Source organism: Myotis yumanensis, unplaced genomic scaffold (assembly GCF_028538775.1).
Source record: "Myotis yumanensis isolate MYYU_CA2020_CCGP unplaced genomic scaffold, mMyoYum1.0.hap1 SCAF_4, whole genome shotgun sequence".
NCBI classification, from domain to species: domain Eukaryota; kingdom Metazoa; phylum Chordata; class Mammalia; order Chiroptera; family Vespertilionidae; genus Myotis; species Myotis yumanensis.
Window position 1 is genome coordinate 82,384,787 of NW_027223755.1, and position 19,749 is coordinate 82,404,535.

At 46.1% G+C, this 19,749-nt stretch overlaps 1 protein-coding gene and 1 pseudogene across 1 annotated transcript in view; both read right to left on the minus strand.

The window, feature by feature from the left end:
• Positions 1-8,027, minus strand: part of RFC2 (replication factor C subunit 2) — a 20,553-nt gene extending 12,526 nt beyond the window's left edge. Inside the window, exons 1-4 of the mRNA XM_070412801.1 lie at positions 7,906-8,027; positions 5,156-5,225; positions 858-899; positions 467-573 (exon numbers count right to left, since the gene is read on the minus strand). Coding sequence (XP_070268902.1) covers positions 467-573; positions 858-899; positions 5,156-5,225; positions 7,906-8,012 — 326 coding nt within the window. The 5' untranslated portion in view covers positions 8,013-8,027. The remainder of the gene's footprint in view (positions 1-466; positions 574-857; positions 900-5,155; positions 5,226-7,905) is intronic.
• Positions 5,577-5,677, minus strand: LOC139009599 (U6 spliceosomal RNA; annotated as a pseudogene).
• Positions 8,028-19,749: the final 11,722 nt, after the last annotated feature.

The following is a 19,749-nucleotide window of genomic DNA, read 5'->3' on the forward strand; positions in this document are numbered from 1 at the left end:
GTCACCCCATACAACAAATGGCTGCGGATTGACTCCCATTCAGGGCACACACCTAGGTTGCGGGTTCAATCCCCAATCAGGGCGCATATGAGAGGCAACCAATCGATGTTTCTCTCTCACAGTGATGTTTTTTTTCTCTCTCTCTCTCTAAAAATCAATGACAATATGGGAGAGGATTAAAAATAAAATGAGTAAGATGGTAAATTTTATATTGTGTATTTTACCACAATTAAAAATAATATTTAAAATTTCCATTAACAAAGTTAAGCCATCAAGTCTAGTGCCTATGATGCCACCTTGATGAGCCAGCAATTCCCATTCTATTTCACTGGGAAGGATTAAAGGAAAACATAAAGCTGGCTAGGCAAGCTCCACATACAACACAGAATGGAAAAAAAAGGCCATTTCTATAACAATTCACAATGTAAAGCACTTGCTGCCCTTCAGTCCTAACTCCCAGACGCACCTGTCATTCGAGGCATTGAGTTCCAAAACAGCATCTTTGAGAGCTGGGCCCAGAAGGGCTCGTGCCAAACACAGGATGCTTGTAGTTTTGCCAGTTCCTGGGGGGCCCTAGGAATGAGATCTCCAATGAGTGCTCCGAGCCAGCAGAATGCACTGACCATAGCTCCTGATAGACGTTCACCCCTTTTCACACTCACCTCCCCCTCGAGCCCTCCACCCCACCCACAAGGCTCCTGACCAATTTGGGGAAATGTTTCCCTTTGCAGAGGCCAATGTCAGGGCTCTGGTGGTAACTGGCCTCTCTGAGGAGGCGCTCTGTGCACAAGAAAGCACCAACAGGGAAGTGAAAATGAGACTTCAAGACATCACCAGGGCCAGGACTGAGTACTCACAGCAATGATAATATTGGGCACATTCCCTTCTCGTGCAAAGACCTGAAAGAAGAAATGTTCATTAAAACGTTCATTAAGCTATAAACCATAAGGAGCCAAGCCTCCCCAACCACATAGGCCTGTGTAGTAAACATGGCTACAAATTTCTCCATATGGATGCCCCATGGAACACTCACCTCAGCACATTCTAAACTGAATTCGTCATTTCCCCCTACAAACCTGAGACCCCACCCACACTTCCCCTTCCATGGACTGTCAATGCCATCAACACTACCACCCAAGCCAGGAACCTGGAGGTCACTGTTACCGTTAACAGGGCCTTCTTCCTCACCCCACACAGCACCTTAATTACAAAGATTCAGTCATCCCTAGTCTCTCTGCCGCTCATCACCCCAACCCATTTCCCATACGGTAACCACAGCTAATTTTCTCACACACACATCTAATTAACACATTTTTATCTGATTGAAACCCTTGTATGACTCTTTACTGCTCTCATCATGAAGCCCACATTCTTTTTCTTATTTATTTACTTATTTTTATTGAATTTATTGGGCTGACATTGGTTAACAAAATTATATAGGTTTCAGGTGTTCAATTCTAAAATACTTCACCTGTATACTCTTCTGTTCATCACCCCGAGTCAGGTCTCCTTCAATCACCATTTATCCCCTATGCTCTCTCCTACCTCCTCCGCCCCTCCTTCCCCTCTGGTAATTACCATGCTGTCATCTGTGTCTATGTTTTGGTTTTGTCTGTTTGTTTGCTTAATCCTTTCACCTTTATAATTTCATTCATATGTGGAATCTCATGGACAAAATAAACCAAGAAACGAAACAGAAACAGACCCACAGACAGAGAACAAACTGACAGCTGTCAGAGAGGAGGTGTGTTGTGGGGCTAGGAGAAAAAAGGTGAAGGGAGGTGGGGATTTTCCAATGTAAATTAAGGCGTGACTAGGCTGGCTTCATAAGGCCCAAATTCTCAAACATGGCTCATGAGGCCCTGCCCAATCTGGATCCTGCCCACCTCATGGGCTCATTTCTCACACACCCCAATACATCCACAGCCCTGCTATCAGGGGCCCATGGACCAGAAGCATCAGCATCCCCCGGGAGCGTGTTAGAAATGCAGAATCTGGCCTCACATCCAGAACTACTGCACCAGAATCTGCATTTTAACAAAAGCCCCAGGCAATGCACATGCCCATTAATGTCTGGAAAGCACTACTCCAATCAGATGGCATCCCACCCAAGAACAAGCCAAGCTTTCTCACCTCAGGGCCTTTGCACATGCTATTCCTGCTACCTCTTCTCTCTCACTCCTCCCCTCCGAGTCTGGCTAACTCCCACTCAAATTTTGGTCTCACTTCTTCCACTTGGGAATAAAGACATTGTGAGGGTTAACTCTTCCCGAGTGCTCCCTCAGCACCCTGTCCTCCTCTAGCAGAGTGCTTATCACAAGGCCTGCTGACTTGAATGCTACTCCATTAGACTAAAAATCTTACTCGGGCAGGAATCATATCTATTTATATCAATAGTTCCTAACACTGCACCATAGCTGTCCCAGAAAACATACTCAAATATTTGTAAAATGAATGCATTCGTAAAATAAATAAATACCTTGTTAGCTATTATAGTGTAAGCACTGATTACTACACAGATTGTCTTTGTCATGACTCAATTAGTTGGGCTTCTAGATTCTGCCTAAAGATGGCTTGGAATTCAAAGCTTGCTTTATTGCTAAACATTTCTGCCTGCCCATTTTGAAGCCAGCTGCCTTGTCACTTAGTCCCTCTAGGCCCAGGGTCCTCAAACTTTTTTTTTTTTAAATATATTTTATTGATTTTCCACAGAGAGGAAGGGAGAGAGATAGAGAGTTAGAAACATCAATCAGCTGCCTCCTGCACATCCCCCACTGGGGACGTGCCCGCAACCCAGGTACATGCCCCTGACCGGAATCGAACCCGGTACCCTTCAGTCCGAAGGCCGACGCTCTATCCACTGAGCCAAACCGGTTTCGGCTCCTCAAACTTTTTAAACAGGGGGCCAGTTCACTGTCCCTCAGACTAAACTTGCTTAATTAGACCTGCTTTCTGATTTAGCTAAACTTTTTTCATTCCAGTGAAGCACCCCAACTTCTCTTTCAGGTAATTGTCAGCAATACAGCAGTAAATATCAACATGAAGCACATTATTATTGTAGATCACACAGGGAGAACAAAGGGTAAAATATTTAACTGCAGCAGTGTTTGACTATATTCTGCAGTGAGAAAACCTGAAGTGATTTTCAAGGTCCACCATTTCTTACTTCTTTTCAGTAGGGTCAAGTTTCTAAGCTTTCTAAATCTCCATTTCCCAGCTAATGAAAAGAAAATAGGACTCTACTGAGTCTCCTATCTACCTACTCCAGGACTTCTGTGAGGATCAAATGAGATGAGGCACGGGAAAACACTTCACAGACATTTGGTTAAAGTGTGAAATCTTTGCACCTGGCTATGAAGCAAGTCATGTTCCTGGGCTGAAGAAACCCCAAGGAAGCTAGTTGCTAGGGAGAGGAAGCCAGGCGTTGCTCCATGACATCGTTACCACAGCAACCGTTTCTAGGCTGGGCTGGGCTGGGCTGTGGGCCGCATTTTGTGCCATGGGGTCTCAGCAGCATTGGCTGCAATTTGGTGGGCTGGCGCTCCAGGGTGTTTTCAAAATAAACTATGAATGTTTCCTGTATAACATATGAATGTTTCTGATAAGAAATTCTAAATAGTTAAGAGTACCTGTTGAAAAGATACCAAATAATGGTTTAACTGGACAACCTTAAAATTAGCATAGAGAACAATCCTACGTTATATTTTAGTGATTCAACAAGATTGAGAGATTAGCCGAAACCGGTTTGGCTCAGTGGATAGAGCATCGGCCTGCGGACTGAAGGGTCCCGGGTTCGATTCCGGTCAGGGGCATGTACCTGGGTTGCGGGCACATCTCCAGTGGGGGATGTGCAGGAGGCAGCTGATCGATGTTTCTCTCTCATCGATGTTTCTGACTCTCTGTCTCTCTCCCTTCCTCTCTGTAAAAAATCAATAAAATATATTAAAAAAAAAAAAAGATTGAGAGATTATATAGTCAGATTATAACATTCTTGTCTACTTTATTCTGTCTGGTTACAATTTTTTAATTTCAATAAAAACATGCATCTTAAATGGGAAACAAAAACAAAAACAAAACAAAAACAAAAAACGGTCCATGGTGCCGTTTCTCTATAAATGGCCAGTGCGTGTCACGGCAGCTCCTGCATTGAGCATCTGCCCCCTGGTGGTCAGTGAGTGTCATAGCAACCAGTTGGACACAACATATTAGCCTTTTATACTGACTAGGGGCACGGTGCACGAAGATCTGTGCACAGGGGGTGGGGTGGGGTGGTCCCTCAGCCCAACCTGCACCCTCTCCAATCTGGGAGCCCTCTCTAATCCGGGAGTTTCTGTCTGTCTTTGCAATCATATGAGCTAATTGTCTGAGACCCCCAATCTAGTTTGGTTTGTTGCTCACAGAATAACAGAGGTATTTTTTTTTCTTTGCTTCATTGGTGGAGATTTCCTGGAAGTTTTAGGATATCTTCCCTTTAATTTTTCCTAGACACTCTGATTTTACTTATGTCTCTCACCTTTGCTTTCCCTCCATCCCCCACCACAACAGTAACTTGCTCCAGGCTCACTTTGCTCTAGTGTCTAGGAGATCTGTCTGCCACCAGAACTACAATTCCCAGCATTCTTGGTGCTCCCCACGCTCTGGGCATCCGCTTCCGGTCCTGGGGCTGCCATCAGAACTACTATTCCCAGGGAGCCATGTGCCCCCAAGCTGCCAGCTCTCCCCTCCGCCTGGCGCCTGTATATGCAAATTAACCCACCATCTTTGTTGGGTTAATTTGCATATTCACTCCTGATTGGCTGGTGAGCGTAGCGAAGGGGCAGTCAATTTACATGTTTCTCTTATTATTTAGGATAATATAGATATTTGCAAAAAGCCTATGGTATCTATTAAATTGCCTTTACAGAAAGTTTGCCAACCTTGCTCTTGTCTGATAACTCCTCTTCAATAAGCCAGCCCTTCAAACATCTGAAGTTACCCACCACCTATAGGCATCTCCAAACTGAATGTCTCCTACTCCCTCAACGCTTCTGGATCCGTGGCTTACCCCCATGCCCTACCTTGGCTGCCTTGCTCCAAATGCCGTGAGCTTTATCAAGGCACAATAATGTGGTATAAGGTCATATATATATAAATTTAAAAAAAGAACAACACCCACCTCCAGCCTGCTCACAGTGTCTTCATTCCCAACTACTTCATTCAACTTCACTGGTCTATATTTCTCAACCCTGTTTTTAAGAAAATGCATAAAGATGTTGACATAGCTATTTTCATGCTACACAAAAGGAAGCACTAAAGAGCAGCAATCCTCAGCTTTGTCAGGTGATATACATTAAAAAAATACACCAATTGGCGGCAGGTTTTAAATTTAAGGGGTGACCAAGTGCCATTTCAAAAGTTAAGTGCATGAGAATTACACACCAGAAGCTCCGAACCCACCACAGCACAGAAATACCTGTTGTTGCTGGAGAAGGGCCAGAGCAGGCCTGCTGGACCAATGTGATCCTGTGCAGCAACAGTCTGCCCGTCACAACAGAGATCCAGCACACACAGCACTGACATCATTTCTTTTTCTTTTTAAAAACGCTTCACACATTTGCATGTCATCCTTGCGCATGGGCCATGCTAATCTTCTCTGTATCCTTCCGATTTTTCGTATATGTGCTGCCGAAGCGAGCATAGCACTGACATCATTTGATCTGATAGATATGGATGTAACTGAGCCTCCTCATGCCTGACCTGGCAGTTTCTACAGACTTGACAAGGCGCACAGCAGGGCTGGCTAGACAGAAACCACAGGCCTATCTTGTGACCCTATTAGACTATGTGAAGTGGACAGGCTAGTGGCCTAGTCAGACCAATACTTCTCTCTTGATTTTTAGAGAGGAAGGGAGAGGGACAGAAATAGAAACATAGATGAGAAACATCGATTGGCTGCCTCCTGCACGCCTCTCCCACTTCCTGGGGGCTGGGGGAGGGGGGGGGGGGGAGGATGGGGAAACAAGCTTGTAAACTGGGTATATATCCTGACCAGGAATTGAACCAGTGATCTCTTGGTTCATGGGTCAACGCTCAATCACTAAGCCACACTGGCTGGGCAATGCTTCTATTTTAAATGAATAAGCAAACTATGCTACAGAGAAAATGACTTTCTTCAGTGAGTATAGAAGTGGAAGATATACAATGATTTAACCATCAGGACTTCCTCAGTCCTTTACAACACTCCCTGATTTATTATGCAGGTACTAGTTGTGCTCCAGAAACAGCTACATGCAAAGAAGCTTGTTTGTCACATACTACTAAACAGACAGTTCCCCTCCAAGACCAGCAGATGAAGCATGCTTGTTCCTGTTTATTCTTTTTTTAAAAAAAAAAAAATAATAAATGATTGCTTGCTGCCAGACAGCTCAGGGCATCTTTTTTTTTTTTTTTTTAAATATATTTTATTGATTTTTTACAGAGAGGAAGGGAGAGAGATAGAGAGCTAGAAACATCGATGAGAGAGAAACATCGATCAGCTGCCTCCTACACACTCCCTACTGGGAATGTGCTCGCAACCAAGGCACATGCCCTGACCGGAATCGAACCTGGGACCCCCCCACCCTGCAGGCCGACGCTCTATCCACTGAGCCAAACCAGTCAGGGCTGTTCATTTATTCTTCATACTCAGTTCCTTCCAGGTGCCAAGCACTGTGAAAGGAGGTAGAGATCTCAAGGGGAGGAAAGCAGAAGATACAGAGATAAGCAAGACATGGTGATTGTTCTGAAGGGCTTTCCAAATGGCAGGGAGATAAGAGCTTAGGAAGTCCCACTACCGTGCTAGACTTGTTACAGAAACCAAAGGCTGCGGAAGCTGAGGGAATCACCACCTGGGAATGTTAGGAGCTGAAATTTGTGCTGGACTTTGAACAAGGCAAAGATGCTCTTCTTTCAGGGCCTTCATAGCTGCTCCATCTACCTGCAAGGTTTCTCCAGTCACAGGCCTTCCTCCCTGAGATCAGGTCTTTGCTCAAATGTCATCTCATCAGAGGCCTGCCCGAACACCACAGCTATTTACTTACTCCACAGCTCTTGCTTTTTAACTTTGTCTTTCTCTATCAAATGTAAACTCCACACGAGCCGAGTTTGTTTTGTATACTCAAGTATCCCAGGCATGTAGTGTTGTGCATGAAAAATATAATGCCAGCCACATGGGTAATTTTAAACTTCCTGGTAGCCACATTACAAAAGGCAAAACAGATGAAGTTAATTTTACTAATATTATTTATGAACCTAATATATTAAAAATGTTGTCATTCTCAACATGTAGCAACGTAAAAATTACTAATGAGTTCTTCTTAATACTAAGTCCTCAAAAGCCAGGCGTATATTGTGCACTTATAGGCAGGCCATCTCAATTCTGACTAGCCTCATTTCCAGGGCTCAATAGACTCGTGTGGCTAGTGGCTGGGGGGCTGCACAGCGCAGCTGTACATATTCCAATACATTATACTGCATCCATTTTGGTATCTGCTCTCATCAAGAAGAGGGGCGGGCCTGGGCAGTGCCTGGGCTGGCTGAACGTCTTCCTGTGCACAGAAAAGGTTGCCGGTCCATGGAGTCGGGCACCTACAGAAGGCAACCAACCAACCAACCGATGTTTCTCTCTCCCCTCCTCTCCCTAAGCAATGTTCTGACCGACACTGCGTTTCCAGGGGGCAGACCGGCCACCCTCGACCCCGGGTGGGCTAAGAGACCCGTGTCCCTCGCCCTCTTCAAATAATCTCCCGGACACCACCCTGGAGCCCCCAGCTCCGCTCAGGTCCTCCCGCCCCCACGATCTCCCGCCCCTGGGTTCCCCCGGGCACGACCCGCCGCTCGCCCACCGACGCTCCCAGAGCACCCCTCATTTACGGCCTGGGCCCTCACCACGGCAGCTCGTAGTGGCCGGCGCTGCCGGGAGCCTTGCTGGGGGCCGGGGCAGGGTCCTGGGCCCCCTGCTCGGCCGCCCCACTGCAGCTCTCCTCCACCTCCATGCTCCCGCCGCCTCTTCCCGCCGCCCGAGGCCCCGCCCCATGATGTCATCACGCAAGCCCCGCCCCTGGAAACGCGAGGGACGCCGGGCGCAAGCGGAAGCTGTCTGGCCCCTCTTTCCGCGCCTGCGCGGAGGGCACCGGCCCGGAGTCGGGTTGCGCAAGGTCGCGGTTGCTCTGGGAGACCTGGCGTCCGGCTTGGGAGAGAGAACAGCGGGACCCGAGCGCTTTGCCTTCCGAGAAAGCGTTCCTCCAGGAAGGGACGTTCGGCGGTTCTGTGTCTTCGTGTGCCTTGTTGGGAGGCCCTCTCCGCGCGACCAGCAGAACAGCTGCGCCAAGGTGGAGAAGGAGCTCGCTGCCCGTGCGGAGGGCAGGGGCTCTGGGGAGTCCATCCGAATGCCGGACCTGGCGGCGGACGGACAGGACTGACGTCCAGTGGTGCCGGGTGGCAGAAAGCCGCTGGCTGGGACCCGCCGGCACCCAGTTTTCCCGATTGCTCAGGATGTCCCGATGCAGTACCAGCTCCCACTGGGCGGGCTCCTCTGTGCGCCCTGGAACTTGACATTTATTTAATGCTGCCTGCCGGGTGGGAATAGCTTTCATGTTGCAGATGAGGCAGCTGTCCCTCTGTAAGATGCGACTCAATTTCATTTCAGAGAAATAGGTACTTCTTATTCACAATGATTTGAGCATTCTTTTAGGCTGATTTTCTACCTAGTTTACTAATCTTTCCTCCCACAGCTCGTGTTATAATAATAATGAGTAATAAGTAAAAACATGAGTAATAGCCCTAGCTGGTTTGACTCAGTGGATAGAGTGTTGGCCTGCAGACTGGAGGGTCCCGGGTTCGATTCTGGTTAGGGGCACATGCTCGGGTTGCGGGCTTGATCCCCAGTGCGGGGCGTGCAGGAGGCAGCCGATCAATGATTCTCTCTCATCATTGATGTTTCTATCTCTATCTCCCGCTCCCTTCCTCTCTGAAATCAATAAATACATATTTTTAAAAAAATATGAGTAATAATTACCATTTACTATTACTTGAAATCCCTTGGTGGTAGATTAAGGGGGCAGGAGAAAGCAAAGCGGAGAAATCTGTCGGATTGGGTAAAAGGGGAAAATAAAGACACATGCTTCTTTTCCATTGGTGGATAGTTAATTAATATTTACAGCACATAGAGGTGGTATTGGGGCAATGAGATCACAAGGGTTCTGTGGTCTCAAGCGGTGATGCCAGCAGGTGTGCCCTGAGGGGTCTGGGAAAGAAGATTATGCTGGCATTTTAAGTGTTATCCTAGATGCAAAAAGACGATAGACAAGCTCTCTTAAAGACTGATCTTTATCTAGGAAGTGACAGGCCCTGGATGTGACTACCCATCTTAGTTAGGAATTTATGTTGGTAAGGCCTGCCATGACTTGTCAGGTTTAGTATTTGGCCCCTTTTTTGTCCACAATATGTAACATGTAGACCTTGCCTTCCAGGTGATTGATCAGTCATTCAAGTAAACATGGGCTCCAGAATCTATGTTGTAGGTGATTGTTTTTCTATTTTTTTATTATTTTTAAAATCCTCACCCCAGGGTATGTTCACTGGTTATAGAGAGGGAGGAGGGAAGAGAGAAAGAGAGGGAGAAACACTGATGCAAGAAAGAAACTTGGACCAGTTGCCTCCCCTACACACCCAGACCAGGTCCGAACCTGCAGCAGCCCTTTGGTGTATGGAACAACGCTCCAACTGAGCCACACTGGCCAGAGCGATTGTTTTTCTATTTTTATTCTTAACATTTTGGTTTTCCTTACCCCCTCCCCCCAAAGCCCTATCCATTATGGAAATTTATTGGGGAAGACAATATTGCTGTTACATTTATTTTTCATCTGTAAATTCTGTGCTCCATCTTTCCAACCTGAGTATTTAGCTCCTTGAGGATATAGTACTTACGCCCTAGTTTCTTCCCTTGCCCGTAATAGGGTAGTAAGCGTGGAGCTGATGTCTGCCGATGGCTCCTTCCAATTATACAGCCAGGCCAGCAAGGTCCCAATTCACAATTGTGTTCTGAGGTGGGACCAGAACATGTGCTTCCTCATTCTTTCAAGTTATTGCCAATGGGCAGGAACCCCAAATGACTCAAATTCTGAAGCAGTTGGTTTTAATGATGGTAATTATTAAAGTTTCCAGGTTGAGAACTTCCTTGGTGTTTTTCTTCTTCCTTATATATGATTTGGAAAAAGTTCTTGAGGTTAGCTGTCTCTCTCCCATTCCTCTTTAAACTGATGGAACCATCTTGCATATTTTAAAAAAACACATATTTTTTATTGATTTCAGAGAGTGAAAGGGAGAGAGACACATCAGTAATGAGAGAAAATCATTGATTAGCTGCCTCCTGCACGCCCCCCACTGGGGATCTAGCCCCCAACCCCAGCATGCCCCAACCAGAAATCGAACCCTGACCTCCTAGTCCAGTGATGGCGAACCTTTTGAGCTCGGCGTGTCAGCATTTTGAAAAACCCTAACTTAACTCTGGTGCCGTGTCACATATAGAAATTTTTTGATATTTGCAACCATAGTTAAACAGAGACTTATATTTTTGATATTTATTTTATATATTTAAATGCCATTTAACAAAGAAAACTCAACCAAAAAAATGAGTTTGCGTGTCACCTCTGACACGCATGTCATAGGTTCCCCATCACTGTCCTAGTTTATGTGTTGATGTTCATTCAACCACTGAACCACACCAGCCAGGCCATCTTGCATATTTGTAAAACCACTATTCACAGGTCCTTTATTTCTCTGAAGGAGAAAAAATACAATTTTTTATTGAAATAAACTTTTCTTGAAATGTCTCTTGGTGTTTTTCTCTCGAGATTGTTCCCATGTGGTAATATTACTCATATTTTCCTTATAGTCAGCTATGACACACACACCTCCTACCACATTCACTGGGTGTTTGTGATTAGGAACAAAGCATTTTCAATAAATGTAGAAGACAGTGCACAATTCTTTCCCCTTTATGGTTCTTTTCTAAAAACCCATCTCTACAAGAGGCTTGTTGGCACTCCCAGGACTTGCTTTCAATGATGGGCTTGGAATACCAGGAGGATCAGAGGAGGTGGTGACCTTTGGGGCAGAACTGCACGATCAGGACATTTTTCTCCTCCCTGTACTGAGCCTTCTGTGACTTGTTGGACTTAGGCCCAGACTGAGCTAAGAGCTTCAGAACTCCAGCCTCCCCTAGGCAACATAGCACCCCCTAGGGCCGCACAGCACCCTCTAGGGCAGTGGTTCTCAACCTTCCTAATGCCGCGACCCTTTAATACAGTTCCTCATGTTGTGGTGACCCCCAATTTCATTGTTACAAAATGAACATAATGAAAGCATAGTGATTAATCACAAAAACAATATGTAATTATATATGTGTTTTCCGATGGTCTTAGGCGACCCCTGTGAAAGGGTCGTTCGACTCCCAAAGGGGTTGTGACCCACAGGTTGAGAACCGCTGCTCTAGGGCCACACAGCACCCCCAGGATCACACAGCACCCTCTAGGGCAGCTGTTCTCAACCTGTGGGTCACGACCCCTTTGGGGGTTGAAAGACCCTTTCACAGGGGTCGCCTAAGACCATCGGAAAACATATATAGTTACATATTGTTTTTGTGATTAATCACTATGCTTTCATTATGTTCAATTTGTAACAATGAAAATACATCCTGCATATCAGGTATTTACATTACAATTCATAACAGTAGCAAAATTACAGTTATGAAGTAGCAACGAAAATAATTTTATGGTTGTGGGTCACCACAACATGAGGAACTGTATTAAACGGTCGTGGCATTAGGAAGGTTGAGAACCACTGCTCTAGGGCCACACAGCACCCTCTGAGGGTCAGCCTGCCACTCACACTGTCCCTGCATTTATCATTGACTGGCTGTCTCAGAGCAGAGGTCAGCCCTGCTGTGAGCTCAGGCCGCCAGGCCTGCCCCCTCAGAACCTCTGCGTGCGCCGGCCCCAGCATGTGTGTGGAACCTCAGGGAAATCCGTGCAGATGGGCTTGAAGCCTTGGCGGTGCCTCATGAGACTGCATTTCTAACCCGCTCCCACGGAAGCTGACGCTGCTGGTGTCTGAACCACACTTGAAGCGGCAAGAAATTTTAGGACACGGTTAATCCTTCTTGTAGAAGACTAAAACAAATGTGTGGCGGGAACCATGAGAGAAAGTTTATCCCATCCCCCTTCCACCCCTTCCATACCGTTGTCCTCCCCACAGGGAGACACAGTTATACTTGTTGCTTCGGGCAGAGATACAATTTCTCTTTAGCTATATGAGATTATATTTTTTCTTCCACTTTTTTTTTTTTTGACACGGAGTCAGTGTACATAGATGTCCTTCCTAGTTTAGTGACTATGTGGTTCGACTATACCATCACTCACCTACCCATCCGGTGCAGATGGACAGCTCTATCCCTTCCTGTTTCTCCCATTCCAGCTGGCTGCAGTGAACATCCTAGCCCGATGTCTGTGCACATGTGTAAACACTTCTGTAGGACAGTTTCTAGAAGCAAATTCTGGGTCAAAGGATGTATACTTCTAAAGCATTGCTAGAAACTGACAGATTGCTCTCCAAAGAGCTTTACAATTTGTACAGAACAGAAAAATGGGCAAATGCACAAGTCACAAAGGAGGGCAACATACATTACATGTAAAAGGTCCACACACGTTAAAAATGTGCTTATCAAGAAAAGGAAAATTAAAACAGCAATTATACATGTTCTACAGTACATGCGATGCATATGTTACATGCAAGAGCATATTTATATGCACACCAGACTGGCAGACAAAGAAAAACATGCCCTCCCGTGTCTCATCTCCGCTGATGGAGTGATAACCGGCCATGGCCGGAATGAGCTTGGTGCTCTGGCCCCCATCCCTCAGCAGATTTGGAAGTGGCCACATGGACACCAGGGCAGATGTGCTGACTGAGAACAGGAAGCAGGGAAAGCTTGAATGAATAAACAAACAGAACAAAATTAGCAGTAAAGACTCCAACAGCCTAATGATCCCGCTCTAGAGCGTGGGGGCAAGGGGCAGCCTGGGGTCACCCCCACATCACAGCGCACAAATCACGTGACCTCTGCAGCAGTCTCCCTAAGGCACCAGGCAAAATCCGTACCTTTGTTTTTAGGAGGACAGTTCTCAAAGTTTCCCAATTGTTAAAAGTTAACAGAACCGTTAAAATGCAAAATGTGCATGCAGAGGCCACTTAACCGGGACACTCTCCATGCGGAGCGGCCTGTTCTCTGGGAGGGTTAGTAAAGTCTTGCTGTTCAGAATTTGCATAAAGCCAGGCAGCCTCTCTTTGAAAGTACCAGCCTCACCCACTCTAAAATGCCACTGTGTGAGAAAAAAACAAACGTCTTTTAAAAGATGCATCTTAGGGTATTTTGTAGCCATCTTCCATGGCCCTCAAAACAGAGGTCTCAGGGGATGGGACCAGAGCTGTTCTGCTGAGAGGTGTGAACATTTAAAACACAAGAGTCCTCTGCCCTAACCGGTTTGGCTCAGTGGATAGAGCGTCGGCCTGCGGACTAAAGGGTCCCAGGTTCGATTCCGGTCAAGGGCATGTACCTTGGTTGCGGGCACATCCCCAGTAGGGGGTGTGCAGGAGGCAGCTGAATCGATGTTTCTCTCTCATCGATGTTTCTAACTCTCTATCCCTTTCCCTTCCTCTCTGTAAAAAAATCAATAAAATATATTTTTTAAAAAAATAAAAAACAAGAATCCTCTTGGACACGTTGGCTCAGGAGCACCAAATTCAAGCTTCAGCTGTGCTTCCTCCCACGGCCCTGCTCACAGGCCATCTCCCTGTAGAGCCTGGGCCACTCCAACCACACAGGACCCTTCCCTCCCTGTGCTCTTCAGGTGTCACCAGCGGCGTGTGGAGTCCTACCAGGATTCTCGGATCACGGACAAACTAATTTTTGTATCTCCCACCATGGTCAGAACAGTGCTCACCCGGGGCTGGCTCTTTGTGGACTGACAGAGAGTCCCATCCAGACTCGATAGCAGGGCCTGTGGAGACATCCCCTGGAGGTCACCCTGTGACCTCGTTCACTGGAATGGGAGGAGCAAGAGACACATGCACACCTTCAGGGAGAGGCTCCGAGAAGCAGAGACAAGCATGGCGGGAGGACCTTTCAGGTGCTGGTGTGCGTCTGCTGTGGGCGGAATGACCTTAACTCCAGGCCCCCAAGGCCCCCAGGAAGTTCCTGGAGAGGCCAGATGTCCTTAGAGAGGCAGGCACGAGAGCAGCTGCTCAGACACGGCAAGGCACACAGGCTCGGCGTCGGACCTCTAGGTTGGATCACAGCCCCATCTTCTCCTCATGGTGAGTGCCATGGGCCTCCGTTTCTAAATCTGTAATGGAGATAATGACAGCCTCGCAGAGGGGTTTCAAGGAGAAGTGTAAAGCCCCTTCACGGGGGGGGGGCGGGGGGGGCGGCAATTGCTAGTTACTATTACTGATCCTCAGCGGGGCCTGAAGACTGGCAACAGCCCCAGACTCACTGAGGGGATGCCAGGTGCCACAGGGAGAGGCCGCTGCCGAGGTGGGAGGAGCAGGCCCCAGGTAGGAGCTAGGGCCTGAGACCCGCTGACTCAGCGTGCATTTGTGACAGGGCCTCACTGAATCTCAGCAGCCATCAGTTTTCTCACCTGTCATAGTGCTTGGCCATTGAACAGCACTTTAAAAATTACCTCCTGAGCCCTAACCGGTTTGGCTCAGTGGATAGAGCGTAGGCCTGCGGACTCAAGGGTCCCAGGTTCAATTCCGGTCAAGGGCATGTACCTTGGTTGCAGGCACATCCCCAGTAGGGAGTGTGCAGGAGGCAGCTGATCGATGTTTCTAACTCTCTATCCCTCTCCCTTCCTCTCTGTGAAAAAATCAATAAAATATATTTTTAAAAAAATTACTTCCTGATACCACTGGTAGGAGTGTATGTTAGCACAACCTTTCAGGACACAAGTAGCAACACCCACCCCGTGCATTGAAACGTTTATTGGAAAGTACATTGGTTTTGCCTTGTGAAAGTTACACATTTGAAAAACCTCATTCTTCCTCAAGGTTTCAAGGTCACTCTACAAATCTTATTTTTCTTTTAATAACGCTGCCAAATTTTGACAATAACTTTTAAAGGTCTTTTTAGATAGAACATAATTAAATTCTCAGAAACATTTGAAACTATACTTACAAATTTAATATGTTTGATTTCTTTTTTAAGTATCTCAGTTATCTGACAAACCTTCCAAGTACTTAAATATATCTTATAAATCTAATAAATTAAACTTGTAGTATGTTGAATCTTTATTTTAATATATTTTTATTGCTTTTTACAGAGAGGAAGGGAGAGGGATAGTTAGAAACATCGATCAGCTGACTCTTGCAGGACCCCTACTGGGGATCAAGCCCACAATCCAGTTACATGCCCTTGGCCGGAATTGAACCTGGGTCCCTTCAGTCTGCAGGCCAATGCTCTATCCACTGAGCCAACCGGTTAGGGCAGTATGTTGAATCTTAAGTTTTTTTAAACATGCTAATAAATTTGGTAAATTTCAATATCAAATCACTTGTTCAACTTAATTTAATTTTGCATTTAAATTAGAATTATACATTGTCCCTGTTAGACATTAGTATGCCAAGTTCTCATAAGCATTTCAAATCCTTAATATCTATAATAATAAAAGGGTAATATGCAAATTAGACCGATGTCTTTCGAATGTCTTTCCTGACGAAGTCGGGGCCCAAGGGAAGCCAGCCCGGGTGCCGGGTGCCGGAGGGAAGCCGGTGCTGGCAGCCGGGGGAAGGAAGGCCCACTCTTGCATGAATTTTTGTGCATTGGGCCTCTAATATCAAATATATAACAATTATCTGTGAGTTCTACAAAAAACACTAATATAAATTTTTTACTTTCTTCATCATGTCTGTACTTCCGAAACTCTCTGAGATTACTCCTTCATTCAAATATCAATGTCTGTAAAGTGCCAAGCACTCACAATTCAAGGCACTGACCATAGAGTGGCTGCGACAGAGAAAATGCTTGCCACCTAGAAACCTATTCCAGTGGGGGACACACACACAATGCACACGTAATACACCACCAGCTAGTGATGCTATAGAAAAAGGAAAGCAGTGCAGGGAGGAAAGGACTTGGTGGGAGCAGGGAAGCAGGAAAGCCTCCGTGAGCAGATGACACCAAGCAGGGATCAGGATGCGACAAGGGGTGAGCCATGTGGACAGCCAGGGGAAAGCGAGGGCAAGGACGTCCTTGGGCCTTGTCATGTGGAGCAAGGAGGCCCATGTGACTGGAATCAAGTGTGTGAAGGTGAGGGTGGTGGAAAGGCAGGCCAAGAAAATAACGGAGTGGAGGTAAGACATACGGGGCCGGTGGGGCTTGGGTTTTTATTCTACCCTGACCCCAAATATTCTGTGAGGATTTGTCTGGAGACCTTCTACAGAAAGTCATCCTCAGGATCCTTATTAAATGGAAGATGCCCTTACCTGGGACCCAACAGTTCCATTTCTAGGTACCTACTCCAGAGAAACTGTCTCAGAAACACAATGGGGTACTCTGTGGCAGAACACAAATGAATTCATTTGGCAAGTTTTATTGAGCACCTATTCTGTGCCAGGCAGTGAACAAAAGAGGTAATCTTACATTTTATAAGATGAAATAGACCGATATAAGTAACTCAAAAACATAATGCTAACTGGGGAAAAATAAATGGAAAGTTATTCATAGAAGGATTCAATTTATGGAAAATTTTGAAACCCACCAAACAACAGTACATCATGTTAACAAATAATGTATGTCTCATCAAAGTACAAAAGTACATAAAACATATAGGTCCTGGGCTCAGACCACCTCATCTAGATGCAGAGTCTACTTCCTACTCACCAAGACACCCTGGGACCACAGCTTGACCTCTTTGTGCCTCAGTTTCCTCTTCTGCAAAGTGGGAGTGGAAAAGGGAAGAGGAAAGAACATGGTGGAGAGCTTTAGCGGTATCCATAATGTTTTATTTATTTTTTTATAAAAGGAGGCAAAATTTAACAGCTGTCTTGACTGTGAGCACATGACTGTTGACATTATTTTCAATATGTTTTAAATGTTTTATAATTTAAAATTTAGAGATTAAAAGATCATAAAACAACCCTAGCTGGTTTTGCTCAGTGGACAGAGCGTCGGCCTGTGGAGTGAAGGGTCCCAGGTTCAATTCCGGTCAAGGTCACATTCCCGGGTTGTGGGCTCAATCCCCAGTAGGGGGCGTGCAGGAGGCAGCCAATCAATGATTCTCTCTCATCATCGATGTTTCTATCTCCCTCTCCCTTCCTCTCTGAAATCAATCCTATATAATAAATCCTAATATGCTAAGTGTCCAGTCATCTGGTCAGCCGTTCAAACAATCAAAGCATAATATGCCAATGATATGCTAAGGCCACTCAACAGCTCACTATGATGTGCACTCACCACCAGGGGCAGACAGTTGACCAGTCGACCAGTCGCTATGACCTGCACTGACCACCAGGGGGTAGATGCTCTGACTGGTAGGTTAGCTTGATGCTGGGGTCCAGCCAATCAGGACTGAGCTAGATGGGCTGGACACACCTGGAGTCCTCCTATGGTCCCTCCGCGGCTGGTCAACCTCCCGTGTCCCTCCCTGGCCCTGATCGTGCACCGGTGGGGTCCCTCGGCCTGGCCTGTGCCCTCTCGCAACCCAGTGCACAAATATCGTGCACCAGGCCTCTAGTATGTGTGTGTGTGTGTGTGTGTGTGTGTGTATATTAGTATATGTATGATCATAAAACAAAACAAAACACTTCTACACACCTTTCCTCCACATGCACCCTTGCCTCCCTCCAGACTACTTGCCACTTGGCAACCAGAGTGACCTAAAATGTAAACTAGGTCGTGTAGCTTTTACCTAGCCTTCTCCAGGGGCTCATTGCTCTTGTCCTGCACTAGACTCATCTCTCTCCAACCTGACTCCCACTCATCCAGATCTGGCTACTGGGTGCCCCTTTAGGACATATGGTGCACCAACTCTGGGCCAGCCATATAGGCAACAGGGTATCATGGTGACCAGGACAGAGAGAGTTCCTGTTCTCAGAGAGCTGCTATTGGGGGTGGGGGTGGGGTGTGTGTGGGGGACAATAAACAGGGCAATAAACCCAGATAATTACAGACTGTAGGCAAGTACTGAAGAAATAAACAAGCCATGGGGGGAGAGCAGGGAGAGACAGGGAGGCTGTTAGCAGGTGCCTTCCAGGCAAAGCCCACAGGTGTTCAGATCTCAGATTCAGGGTTCAGATCTTGGGTCAAATGCCTGTCCCCAGCAAGGCCCTTTCAGATCTCCTAGGTGGGGCGTACCCGAGTACTGATATCCTAACAACCAATCAGTGCCTTTCCTAACACATCATAATTATAATTAAGTAAACATATGATTGGCTGCTTGGTATCCGTTTCCTCTCTACAATGTAAGTTTCTTGAGGGCCGGAAGCTTGCCCTGTTCACGCATCCTGTGCCTATCACAGTGGCTGTAGGCACTAAATCAACGTTTGTTAAAGACAGAAACCAAGAGTCAGGCTTAATGATTACCAGCTTCCAAATTCCACAAACCTATTCAGAGTGATTTTTGAGGACAAATGTTACGAAAATGACAAATACTTATACCATAGCTATATTTAGGAAAATGCTTTTTTCACTACATAATGAGCCTTTTAATATTGAAAACGGAAATGTCAGCCTGGCTGGAGTGGCTCAGTGGTTAAGCATTGACTTATGAACCAGGTTCAATCCCCGGTCAGGGTACATGGCCTGTTGTAGGCTCCATCCCCGGTGGGAAGTATTCAAGAGGCAGCGAATCAATGATTCTCTCTCATCATTGATGTTTCTATCTCTCCCTCTCCCTTCCTCTCTGAAACCAATAAAACTGTATTAAATTTTAAAAAAACCAAAATGGTAATGTCAGAAAAACTCTCACGGTGATGGAACACTGCAGTGTCTGAGAGGAAACAATTATTTCAGTAAAAGTATCACCTTTGACAATAGCTAAAATTAATAAAGAAATCCACTGGAAAACAAGCGAATTTTAAAAAATTCAGTGTAAACAAGGCAAAGAGCATCAAGCAGGTCAACATTCTGGGCCAATGGGTGGGTTGAAAGCAGGTGTATCCAATAGCCCTGCTCTTGAGATGCCACCAGATTTTCAACCCCATCCAGCAACGGGGGAAGCAGGCTACATCTATTGGTAAAAGTCAACATGTCATTTTGTTGTTGTTGTTAATCCACACCCGAGGGTATTTTTTTTCCCCATTGATTTTTAGAGAGAATGAAAGGCGAGAGACAGAGGAACATCGATGTGAGAGAGACACATCCATCGGTTGCCTTTGCATGTGCCCTGACTGGGGCCGGGGATCAAACCTGCAACCCAGGAATTAAAGCCACAACCCTTCCACTTGGGGGTCAACGGCCAGGACTAAGTGTCATTTTAACCAAGATTTATTGCCTGTCTCATGTGATCATTTTATTGGAAGGCTCTGGCTTTAGGCAAGGATTTTTGTTTTCTATTTTATCTCCTTTCCCGTCTTTCCTCTTTTGTATAACTAACTGCCCTCTTGTGAGAAAATACTCTGGAAGTTGAGCCTGGTGGTGAATTCAATATCCTGGGATTTCACAGATCTTTGGTG